Below are 13,212 nucleotides of genomic sequence, written 5' to 3'. Positions count from 1 at the left end.
GTGTGGCATAGGAATTCGTTCATTTTTTTAAAAAAATATAGTCTGTCCGCCCCCCCCCCTCCAAGGTCTGAGTGACAGTGAACCAGCCGCCTGCTGAAAAAGTTTGCTGACCCCTGACTTAAAGGATATATGCAATGCTCTTATGGAACTGCATTAGAAAAAAGGCATGGATTACTTAAAAAAAAAAATTTTAAGCATCAGTTTTAGCCTATAATTAAGGAATAACTAGAGACTTAAAAGAGATCTCTGCAGCATAATGGCATGCTGTTGTGCAGGAGACTGATCTAAGTTTTTTGTGGAAAATACTGACACCCTGAGGTGGAGAGTAACTTCAAAGCAATCACATAGTTATAAGATCACTTAACTCTTACATTACATTGCTTCCAGTAGATTTTGCTGCTCTGCATTTCCACCCCTAATGGTATCCCTTCTAAGCATTTTGAGAATTTTGGCCCTGTAACTGGTGCTGACCATCTCAAATGATCTTAGGAACATAGAAAGATGCCTTATACTGTACCGAGTCAAACCCATTTGCTTATCTAGCTCAGGGTTTCAGCCAAGAGTCCTTCCAGCCATACAATGAGATACCTGGAGTTAAACATAGGAACTTCTGCATGCAATGTGTTGTGGGGGTGGGTGGGTTATTGTTAATGTTGTTGTTAATTGCTCTCTAGGCACTGAAAATTCTTCTTTTTGTGGGTAATGGCAAAGATTTACCAACATTACATGGTACTTGCTCCAGTTTTAACCAAATGCAATACAGGTCATGGCAAGATTGCCTTTGCAGGGTTCAGGCAAAATATATTTTGCATGTCTCACTTGGGTACCAAACTGGCAAGATACTACATATTTTACTGGCCAAAAGTAACCCACAGTCAATCTCTCAGGCTTAGCTGCCAAGTATCCCATTTTTCGCAGGAAACCCCCGGATTTTTATCCATTTCCCGCTGTTCTCCTGAACGGAGAGAAATCCCGAAAATCCCCCAGATTTCCTACCTTCCAGGGAGCCTCAATTTTGGGTGCCACTCTGCCCATGTGTGGGCACTGGAAATTGGGCAGAACGGCACTGGAAGTCGCTTCTACGCATGCCCAGCAGCCATCTTGGTGGTGGCCGCATGGCGACGGCCATCTTGGTGGTGGCCGCATGGCAGTGGCCGTCACCAGGATGGCCATCGCCATGCAGCCACCACCAAGATGGTCGCCGGGCATGCGTAGAAGCGACTTCCGGTGCCGCTCTGCCCGATTTCCGGTGCCCACACATGGGCAGAGCAGCCCCAGCATATTTCAGCGGGAGACTTGGCAGGTATGCTCTCAGGCCACCCCTCAGTGAAGATAAAACTTGGAGAGAACATGAAGGACTGTAGCTCTCAATGCCAGTTATAAGTGAAATAAGTAAATGCATTTTCTAATTACACTAAAATAAAAAAAAGCAGGACATTGGCAAGATCCTAAGGTAGACGGTCTGTTAGTGCTGCTTTACAAAGGGCAGTCTTCTTTTGGAAGGAGTCCTCTGTTTGGACCTAGTCCGGTTTCAAGATAAATAACCCTAAAACAGGGGCATGGAAATTATTGCATGGACAGTAGTCTGAGCAGCCACATAGGTCACCTGGACACAGGGTTCCCCCTCCCAATGTCAAGAAGTATTGGCTTTCTATTTAAATTATAGTCATAATTTTAGAATTGGCACCAATGCTTATAGGAAGGAACACAGGGGTCTGTGGCTCAGTATAGCACCGTACACTGACTGGCAGGGACTTTCAGGGGTTCCAATTTAAGGACATTCTTGTCCTACCTGGAGATGGCTTGCGATTTTCTGCAAGCAAAGCAGATGCTCTTGTCTTTTGTCCTCTTTTTTTCTGGTGATGTGTAAGTGGTCACTGTAACATAATTCATTTCTATAGTTGCTGTTCAACAAGGAAAAATAATGCCAGTGTGTATTATTATTATTATTATTATTATTATTATTATTATTATTATTATTATTATTACTACTACTACTACTACTATATTTCCACAGCATGCTATTGCTTTACACAGTGTTTTTCTACAGTAGCACAAGAAAAACAAGATAGTTCCCAGCTCTAAGGATCTTACAAGCTAAACTGTTACTCCAGTGCCACTAAAGTTTTTTCAGCACCTTGAACTAACAGTTCTACACCGAACATGACATTGTTGTGGCTTTTATAAAATAGTGTGTGCTTCAAAAGCAGCCCGTAGAGGGGAGTAGAATATAACAGGACAATTTAACTACAGGCATTTTTTTTCAAGAGTTCCAGTTGGAGCCAACTAAAAACATCTGCTGTCTTATTTATAGTTCCCAGTTCCAAGAAGTATATTCTGTGGCAGATGAAAAAGTGGGTGACAGCTCATAATTCATAAAGTTACCAAAGCCTAATCTGATAGAACATAATGTACAAACTCCTCCCTCCCACACAGACAATATCGCTTCCTTTTAACACAAGATATAGCATGGCTTTGCTACATATTAAATTGAGCGTTGACATACAATTTACAACCCTTGTTATAATAATTAAACTTTAATAAAGAAGCACCGTGGCGTATTATTGCAAAATGTTGGCTCAGAGCCAGCAATTTGGGGAGATGCATCTTGTTAGTGTGATTCTAAGCCAGGTTGTTTTTGGTTTTTTAAAAAATCCAGTTAACTTCCCCCTCGGAATCTATTTTTGTTTTGTATTATAGGAACCCCTTGTGTTGTTGTGCTGAGGATTGTTTTTCTTTTTCTTTTAACAAGGGAGAGGGGAGGGGAAGACATTTTCTAGCATGTTATATATACTGCATATATTTTTGTTTAAAATACTGGTAATAATAATAATAATAATAATAATAATAATAATAATAATAATAATAATAATAATAATAATAATTTATTTATACCCCGCCCATCTGGCTGGGTTTCCCCAGCCACTCTGGGCGGCTTCCAACCGAATATTGAAAACAGTACAGCATAATTGTGGTAATCGTGAGATTTCTGGGTAGTGGGCTGAGATTGAACTAGCCTGTTGTGAGAGTGTATGTCCAACTTACTTTATAATCAAGTTTTCGGATGAAGGCTTTGGTAAGTTGTTGGTAAGCAGTATTTCCCCATGCAAGCTTTTTTTCCTAAAGTTTCAAAGCAGCATTTTCCTTTGGAGGGTATGGAGGTGCTCACAACACATATTCATACCATAGATCCGGCATCCCCAAACTGCGGCCCTCCAGATGTTTTGGCCTACAACTCCCATGATCCCTAGCTAGCAGGACCAATGGTCGGGGAAGATGGGAATTGTAGTCCAAAACATCTGGAGGGCCGAAGTTTGGGGATGCCTGCCATAGATGGTGTATACACCTCATTAAAGCAGCTTACAATGATATAATGTGTGAAATATAAATGCACCATTTTTGCAGATTATAAATATTTACATTATGTTCCTCAGAAAGCAGTTCTCTGGAACAAGTGCCATCCAAATGAACAGTTGTTGCACCACTGCGCACACCCATCCCTCCCACCTCACTAGACCAGAGCTTTCCAAACTGTTCATGTTGGTGACACACTTTTTAGACATGCATCATTTTGCGTCACAGTAATTCAGTTTTACTAGCAAACAGGAGATTGAACTAACCCCTTTCCAGCCGCAGGAGCAGGGCGGGGGGCGTGGCGTTTGCAGGACACACCTACACACTGCAGCTAACACATCATGACATACAGTTTGGAAAGCTCTGCACTGGACCTTGGAACAGACAAAATATGGGGGAGAGTTCTTGAACATTTGGGGGACAGGGCAGAAGTTGTCTGGAATCCAGGTGGGGGTGACTGTATTACTTACTAATTGTTTTTTGCAGTCTTCTGTGGTCACTAGGGTGATGACTTTTTTACAACCTCATTTCCCTGTATCATAATTTGATGATCTTTCATTAAAGATTAGATAAAATCTTACTACAAAGAGAGGTGATTAAACAACCTCACGCACAAAATGATTTTAAAAAAAATTATTTATCAGTTTTGAAGTCACTGTAAGCAGATATAAAATTGAACCCAAGCTTTAGAGTCACATATATACAACATTATATAGCAGGCATCCCCAAACTTTGGCCCTCCAGATGTTTTGGACTACAATTCCCATCTTCCCCAACCACTGGTCCTGTTAGCTAGGGATCATGGGAGTTGTAGGCCAAAACATCTGGAGGACCGCAATTTGGGGATCACTGTTATATAGGATCATCAAACACACAAGGAAGCTTTTTTTAGCTGCAGTAACAGTATAGACGCCGCTAGAGGACGATGTTTTGCTACCTCTCCTGTAGGTTCTTTTCCCAGCATGCCCGGCAGGGTCTGCTGGCTGAGTTTTGAGGTCTCAAAAAGGGACTTTTACCTTGCGCAGGTGTGACATTTGTATACCCTATGTTGCTAAGAACACTCCCCATTGTGGAATGTGGTGTTGTGTCCAGATTTGATACAAAATATATATAGAATTGTTAATACAATTTTATGAAATGGTAAAACGGCATACAAAAAAATTAAAAACGGTTTGTGCATAACCTTTTTTAATATTTCAATGGAATATACCTCATTTTAGTCATTAATAGGCAAAAGTTCATCCATTTGTGCTACAGGAAATAATTTTTGAGAGAGAAAAAAAAGAAAATGTCATCACCCTAGTGGTCACCCCATGGGGGCAACCATCTTGTTTTCATACAATGTGCTACCAACAACACAACATCACACTACACTAGTGTACCCCACAGTAGCAGTTGGGCTGCCATTGTTCTGTCGCTAAACTGGGGCTTCATTTTAAAGTTAAAAAAGATAATACCAACACCAGTCCTTGAGATAAGGAAGGAAGAGAAATTCATTGGTCCATGTTTTAATTTTCCACCCCAGGAGTAAAATGTGGATTAAAATGCAGCTGTCAGTCAGATTATGCAGTTCTCAGAATTTTGTGGTGCTATTTCTGCTCAAAATGCATACTTCACAGAATTTACACAAAATGCATACTTCACAGAATTTAAAATGCAATAGTATGTATTTAAGGGGGAAATGCAGCGAAAAGCATACGAAACATATGTTTTAGCAGAAAGTGTGTATAATTTGAGTGCAAATTTTTAATTTTTTTTTAAAAAACTTTTAAAAAACTAAAAATAAAGCATGGCAAGGAATTAATCTGTGATTGAGTACATGTGAAACTCACACTGAACACAAATAAAGGGATCCAGCCACCTACATACATAGCTCAGTTGGTGGAGCATGAAAGTCTGAATCCCGGGGTCATGAGTTCGAGTCCTACGTTGGGCAGAAGATTCCTGCATTACAGCGGTTTGGAAAATATGGCCCTTGTGGTCCCTTCCAACTCTACAACTTTGTGATTCTATGATCTCCGCCTTTGGACCACCTGATAAAATAGCAACAGAGCAATTCAGACTGTGACCAGGTAGCAGTAGGGCATGCTGGGGTTACAGCCACCATTGTATCCACAGGCCCATCCATTATGCTGGTGTTGTGCTGTGAGCTATGCCAGCCTGGAACTGCTGTAGCCATTAGGCCTCCATTGGACCCGGTGCTGAGAAAATCTAGGAGAAAAGGAAAGGTAAAATTTACTCAGGTTTTTATTTTAACTGTAATGTTAGACCATAGTCTCCTGGATACCTTCTAGTAAATGGAGCTGACCCCCCCCCCCGGGTATGCTTTTCCAATAGTGTCTCTTATTACATTTTAAAGGGCAGGTTAGGTTATAATTTTGGTTCTATCGACTTCCATGCTTCCTCTAGCAGTAATGAAAGGTTTGGCTCGGAGGTTTGCATAGCCAATCTTCCAGCTTTAACTTTCCATAGGTCTTTGCCAGGTAATAACTCTGAAAATCTCTTTTTACTGAGAACTCCTGCAAAAAGTGCAGCTGTGTGCTGGTTTCGTCTTGCAGCTCATAGCTATGTTGGCAGTGCTCAGTTGCAAGGTATGTCGTCTGTTCCCACACGTTGCTGTTTGCTAAATGCTGTTCAGGCATGTCTCTATTAACAAGAGGGGGAGAGCTTTTTGGATTGGAGGGAATCTCAGCTTCTGTTTCGTCTGATTGGTTATCGCCGGTGGCAAGGTAAAAATAGAACGAGTGGAAAATCGAGCATTTCTGACATGTCATCAGAAGCCTCCTTTTAACCTGGGATAAAATGCCTAATGACCAGGGAAGAAGGCTCTTTTTAAGACAAACCCCCCGCAACTTTTAAACTCTGGGGACAGCGGGCTTCGAAAATAAAAACCCAAAGGGTACACGTGAACGTTAAAAATGATTACTTTAAGTGAAAAATTGATACTGGATTGCAGCAAAGGGATCTGCAAAGTTGCCCAGATTCTTAAGAGTGGACTTGGCTCTCCAAACCTTTGTGCTGTGAAGCACACATCAAAGCAGAAGATAGTTTTGAAGTCAGGTACAGATTGCAGGCTACTTGTCAAGTTTTGTTATTTCTCTGTGTCCATTGAAAATTGTGTGTTGAGAGGGGTGGGATGGCGTGGTGGGGACTTGTTTCTTGCCGTAATCCTTTTGATACGTGTTCAGTCCTCTCCTCTATTACCACTAATCCATATTCAGAGCTTGTTTTGGCAATGGTAGCTGGAATACTTGCTTCCATTCTTTTTTTGTTGCTGTAGCATGTCAGCGTTTTTTTAAAAAGAAAAAGAAACTTTTTTAAAGCACCACGAACAAACCTGGCTTCCTTCTGTGTAAATCTTGTAAAATGGTACTTAGTTCTAAGAATGTTGTAAAGTGTTTAGTTTGGCACACAACTGTTTCCTGAGGTCTTTTATTATTATTATTATTATTTTAAAAAAACCTAAATGACTGTGATTTTCAGTTTTGTGCCAAAGGTGGAAAGTTTACTGTCAAAAGTACCAATTGCAGTATAATGGTATGGGAATTTTATACAGGAGCATCGCAGAACAGAGCATCTCACTGCTACAAGAGCTACGAAACCCACTACTTTTAAGAGAGTGTCGTTGTGTCAGGGTTGTTGGTGAAATGCTTTGCTCACTCATCACTTCATCACATTACAATGTTAAGGGGTTCCCCTCCCCATCAGTTTATTTAGAATTTAACTAATTTATTAAAATTATGGTTGACAGTTTGTTTGAACCAGTGAGGTGGTATTTGGCTTCAAAGAATCAGGGCTGTCACCCAATTAAATAAATCTTTTAATTTCATTATATTGGTTGATTTACCTATGGTTAATCAGTTAAATCTGCATATGTAAAAACAGTTATGAAGTAGTCATATACCATACTAGATTCTTTTTCCTGTTCCACCTTTTTCATATTATCTTAGGAGAACCATTCTCTCTTTTCTGAGAGAGCATGGAGAATACCTGTTCTAGTGGCCATTTCCAGCATACACATGTTTTAAATGCTGCTCAATTAATGGCAGCATTAGAAACTGAGATATGAGAGCTGGGAGCTAAATGGCACCTTAAATCTAGGTTATGGGCGCAACAAGGCAATGTCTAGGTGCGCTTTTTATAACAAGAATACAAAGCTGAAAATGAATGAACTGCAGCTAAACTATTATGTTCATTTTTCACATAGTCTGGTTCTTCCCCTGCCCACCCCCCTGATATTCTTAAGAGGATTTCTTCTCCTGTCTTCAGAGAGTAGTTGGAATTGGGGAGGCAGAAAAGGGTCCTCCTTTCCTTCCACTCTGCAGTTTTAATCTGAAATGTTAGGCGCAGTACTGCGCCCAGAGCTCAGAAACTGCTCGTGCACATGGAATTCCCTGTTGCAAAATGTGCCTAGAACAATGGGAGTTTCGAAGACTGATTAATGGGCGGTAGTGGTAGATTTTCAGGCAGTTTTAACTGATTTGTCTACATGGGGGTAAGCCCCCATTGGAAATGTGCATAGGATAGGGCATGTTGCAGCCCTCAAAATTATATTTTATGTAGCAAACCCAATTGATTGCAAGAGCATTTCTAGCTCCGCAGCAGCCTACTTTTCTAACTGCAAAAGATAAGACAAGAGAAGAGAAGCCTCTCTTCTAAAACATCAAAATAGAGCATTCCTAATTTACTTCTGATCTAGGATGGGAGAACTAGGCTCAAAGGAACTGTGGTGGGCGGGTGAGAAATGCAATTTGCTTTCCTTACAGAAACCGCTAGAGGGAGTACATAAGAGAGAGAAGGCAGTGAGCTGAATTTTTCGTTCTGCCGTGTGCCTCCCTCAGAACTGCTTTGTGCACAGCTATTTTCGATGCAGATATTTTTGTGCAGAAAACCCGACATGTACACGACCATGCATGCATGCATTTGAAAAAGGCACAGTGATTGAACACTTATGTAGGTATAAAAGTACAAGTACCTTTAAAAATACAGCAAGGTACTTTATGCATGGATATCTTTCACAATGATCAGTTTCCCCAAAATTGGCAGAGCTTCTTCTAAACTTTTATAACATGATTTCTTGTTGACAAATGCGAGATCTGACTACTGCTGGCTCCACCATGCTAGGAGGGGAGTGAATGTCCTTTTCACAGAGTTTGTTCTTCTGCTGGACACATTTCACAAAGAGCTCTTCAAGGAAATCTTCAGATTCTTGTACCGTGGATTTCCTAGTAATTGTGACATATTCAAAGAACTACTGTTAAGAGGAAGTTTCTGATCCTTTAAAAAATGTGGTATTTTTTTATAGTTCTTGTAGAAATCACAGAGGGGGGGGGGCAAAAAGAAAGAAGGTGTGTAGCTCCCCAGCTGGTCAAGTCCAGAGCTTTCTGTTCCATTGCATTTTATTATAAGAAGGTTGTATAGATTTTGCACATTCTGTTTTGAAGTGCACAGGAGTTCTATCGTTGTGCAGAGCACATGTTGACACAGAGAAACACGTGGGCACTTTGTATGGATCGTGTGTGTGTGTGTGTGTGTGTGTGCATATGTGAACATGCATATGTGCAGCCTGTGGAGGACAAGGGAAGAAAAGAGGAGGAGGAGGCTCATCAAATATGCAATTATTATTATTATTATTATTATTATTATTATTATTATTATTATTATTATTGTTTATTGTTTATACCCCGCCCATCTGGCTGGGTTTCCCCAGCCACTCTGGGCGGCTTACAACAGAAAAATGAAATAAAATAATCTATTAAATCTATTCCTTTGCGACTACAAAGGAAGGGCAAAACAAGTGCTGTGATGTGGACTCGATGACAACACAGGCTCCCCTGTGCCTATCACCAGCCAAGGGCACCTCCATTCTGAACCCTTTTCCCTGGGGAGGCTGCACGCGTCATTTAAGGGAGATTACAGGTTGCAAGGGAAGCAAGCATACTGGCCTTAAAGAGCCTTTTTAGCAGCAGAAAAAGTGGGTGGTGGGGTCAAGCGAGTTTGCGTATTGGTTATGCTGTATATGTGCAGTGCGAGGAAAAGCAGGGGCAAGTGTCTTTTAAGGACAGAAAGGCCTCAGGAACTTGGTGAGGAGCAATGAACACAGGTACCTCTGCATCTCCCATCTGGACCTCCCAGTGCAAACAGACCCAGAATGGAAGACGGGTGCAATTCTGCACAGGGGCAGCCTGTCCCGTTTCGCCACCTGAGGTGAAACAGGAATCACCACATCTGCCATGTCCCAGTTCTCACCAAACTCTGCAGGAGCCTGGGCGCTCCTCCCATTGTTGCCACTCGCTTTGCTTCTCCGCCTGGGGTGGGGAAAACAAGCGGCAATGCTGCGCCCCGGGATGCCTCCCCCTCAGCAGCAGAAGTTGTGAGGCTCTGATACTGCATCATTGATAAATGGCCACATTCCAGTGGTGCCCTGTGGCACAGAGCTCTGCATCACCATGCCCAACAGACCTCCTCCATCTTCCTTATACTGAAAATGGAAACAAACAAGCCTGGGAGAGGCATGGCGAGAATTCTCAAAAGGTCGCCGCAATGAGGAGCTCCAGTTGCCATTTTGGTGTGTCCACGATCACAAAATTAGATGCCTGTTTCAAACTACTATGCACTTTCCATGAACCACCGTACAGCAACTATCCCATTTATTATATCCCTAGCATATTTGGGTGCATGTTTTCATTGCTCATGGCAGCCAGTGCAAAACTCTGGACCTTCTTTCACCCAGCAGGGTCCATCACTGCTCTTATACAGTACTCTGTTTTAGCTAGCCATGGAAATATGCCAAGCTGGCAGGGATAGCATTCAATATAAGGGTGCCTTTTTTTCTTTTTTGCAAGAAGTTGATAGTGGCACAGTGACCCCCAAAGCATTCCTGTGACATGGTTGCTATTCCCATCCACTAAAACACACTTGTGCATGGCTATCACACATGGGCTAGACGCCGATCTGGATAAGGTTCATGGCCTTTCTTTTATTTATGTTTCTCAGAAATGAGTGTGCATTGATGCAACATGACTTGCGCCCTTTGCGATGAAAGAGTTATAGAAATATAAGGATGCATATTATTTGTTCACTATTGCATGAGAAAACTGTAGTGACAAGTGGTTCAAAATAGCAAAGGGTGCATCATGTGTTTCTGAAGTTTCATTCCAGGCTAGCAAAATTTCTACCAAAACTATGCTGAATATGTCCTGAATTATTTGGGACTCAAACTTCTTCTTTTTAACTAAGTGATTTATGTATGGTTCTAATACGCAAGGGCTGATGAGAAAACTGTTTGCCTAGACTTTGCCAGCTGATAAAGGGAATTTGTTCAGTGTTTAAAATTTAACCAGCTGCATTACATCTCATGCTTTTCATGAACTCTCAACTGTACCTCAGCTGCTTCATTTTTTTAAAAAAATATTTTACTTATTTCTCCTTCTTTCCTTTACAGCTTTTACACTTCCAGATCTTTCAGAGCAGTTTTCACCACCTGAAAAGGCGGCTCCTCTTCTTATCAAGTTAGTGGAAGCCATTGAAAGAAAAGGTATGCATATGGTGGCATGGGGCTAGAATATAACTTTGTTGTGTGCCTGGTCATTTGGATACCACCCCTTTTGAGCTTCACATTTTTTAATTGCAAATGGCAGGCCTAAATGTCAGGAGGCATATCAGGTCATGCTTAGTCTTGCACAATACTCATGTACTTGCTTCCAGTGTGGTGTAGTGGTTAAGAGCGGTAGAGGGTTCGAGTCTCCGCTCCTCCACATGCAGCTGCTGGGTGACCTTGGGCTAGTCCACACTTCTCTGAAGTCTCTCAGCCCCACCCACCTCACAGAGTGTTTGTTGTGGGGGAGGAAGGGAAAAGGAGACTGTTAGCCGCTTTGAGACTCCTTCAGGTAGTGATAAAGCGGGATATCAAATCCAAACTACTCTTCTTCTTCTTCTTCTTCTTCTTCTTCTTCTTCTTCTTCTTCTTCTTCTTCTTCTTCTTCTTCTTCTTCTTCTTCTTCTTCTTCTTCTTCTTTGATGTTGGAATTATACCCAAGGTCCAGAAGTTGTAGTAGTAGTAATAATAATAATAATAATACAGTCCCATGCTGCTTGAATTGTGCCTACTTGGTTTATTAAAGTAGTAATGAAGCTTGAACAGCTTGCCACCTCATAACTGGCTGTTGAGCTATATTGAAATAAATATGTATTACCTAAAGACAAATTTAGAAAAACCCTAGAAATGTGAAATGTTTTCAAATAGGTAGCAAAAACTCTTGTCCTTGAAGTGAATAGTTGATCCAAAGGTAGGGACTGCTTGGGATCATTAAACCAGCTTTTCCCTAACCTGGTGCCCTACAGGTGTTTTGGGCTACATTTCCCATTGAACCCAGCCAATGAATAGTCAGGGATAATGGGATTTGTAGTCCAGCAACATCTGGAGAGCATTAGGTTGGGAAAGGCTGCCTTCCCTCCCGCTTCCCTCAGGTGTGAGACACCAAGACACAGTGTTTGGGTTTACTTTGAATGGCGGGGAGCCCTGGAGAATAATAATGTCTTTTGTATTCCCTGTTTGTAAACAAATATACCAACATAACACTTTGGAGAAAACAAACTCCTAAGGCAAAAAGCACAATTGCTAAGGCTGTGTCAGTTTCTTAGAAAGAAGAACAGCTGTCAGATGCTTTAGTGTTAGTAAACTTCAGTAGAAACTTCCACTTCTCCATCTGTGTGTGTCAAAATTCAAACTTGCTACAAACCTTTCTTTACCCTTCCCATTTGCTGAAGAATGTGCCAGAGGAGAGAAATTTCCTCCCATAATGAAACATGAATTTCCCTTCTATATTTTGACTAGCATTTCTGTAACTGTACTGTCCCCATCCCAGCATGGATTTATTGTGCATTTGTGTTCCTTTCTCCATCTGACTTCTTCAATTGGTCAGCCTCACTTCTGCAGTGTTATTCCATAGGTTTAGAAGTTAAATCAGGACTGACTATTGGTGCAGGTTAGAAGACAGGCGGTTTGAAGGTTGTTTGTTTGCAATCTCTTAAGTGTAGTTATTGCAATCATGACTGGTTTGCTTTAAATGCAGTCATTGTTAAATGTCAGCAACATCAAACACTTCTTATTGAAAGGAAGTAGCGCCTGTACTGAGAACGGCTGTTTCAAAATATACAGGCACTGAGTTTGGGAGGGTTTTTTAAACGATCATGCCAAACTCTTATGCTATTGAAACATCTTCCACCAACTAACAATTAAGGTTTTGTTTTGTTTTAAAGTCAGAACTGATCATAGATCTTCTATTTCATGTTCAGTTTGGCCCTGATGCAAATTTCAAAGTCAAGAATTTATATTTTTGTAGTGTTGCTCAGCTAGTTGTTTGCAGGCATGTCCTGCATGGGGTGCAATTAGATGTGAGAGACTAAGAATATAATTACACAAGTATGTACAAACTCCTGCTATACAGTGGCATTTGGGTGAAATAGGATGTACAAAAAGCCACAGGATTTGTTTGAGGGTGCTTGTTTCTTTGTTTTAAAAACCCAATCTGCTCTGTTTTTAAGGTCTGGAATGTTCAACGCTGTACAGGTCACATGGATCAAGCAATACTGGTGAATTGAGACAAATTACTGAGTGCGGTAGGTACAAATATTAATAGATTTCAGTGTAATTCACATGGGACAAATTAATTTAACATGTAAAACTTAGTGTATTGGCAGAGCAGTATATTCCATTGGTTTTCAGTTACACTCTTAGGTTTCACTGACCCCATGTCCCATTGACTTCGTAAATTCCAGGGATTAGGCCTACTTGGAAATATCTTGGTCGGTAATAGCTTTTAAGAAATATGATTGGCTGAGGATGCTGCTGTAACT

At 41.1% G+C, this 13,212-nt stretch overlaps 1 protein-coding gene across 2 annotated transcripts in view; it reads left to right on the top strand.

The window, feature by feature from the left end:
* The window catches only part of PIK3R1 (phosphoinositide-3-kinase regulatory subunit 1), a 64,779-nt gene that overhangs the window by 28,669 nt on the left and 22,898 nt on the right, over positions 1–13,212 (top strand). Inside the window, exons 1-3 of one of the 2 annotated variants that reach the window (XM_035100334.3) lie at positions 6,139–6,414; positions 10,799–10,891; positions 12,901–12,975. In XM_035100334.3, coding sequence (XP_034956225.1) covers positions 6,273–6,414; positions 10,799–10,891; positions 12,901–12,975 — 310 coding nt within the window. In that variant the 5' untranslated portion in view covers positions 6,139–6,272. Of the gene's footprint in view, positions 1–6,138; positions 6,415–10,798; positions 10,892–12,900; positions 12,976–13,212 lie in introns of those variants that run through there. The other variant, XM_035100332.3, reaches the window with a different exon arrangement.

The sequence above is a fragment of the Zootoca vivipara genome, chromosome 10, assembly GCF_965207765.1.
Source record: "Zootoca vivipara chromosome 10, rZooViv2.hap1.1, whole genome shotgun sequence".
In the NCBI taxonomy this organism is placed as follows: domain Eukaryota; kingdom Metazoa; phylum Chordata; class Lepidosauria; order Squamata; family Lacertidae; genus Zootoca; species Zootoca vivipara.
Note: the sequence above shows the minus strand (reverse complement) of the source record. Positions and strands in the feature narration are given on the sequence as shown.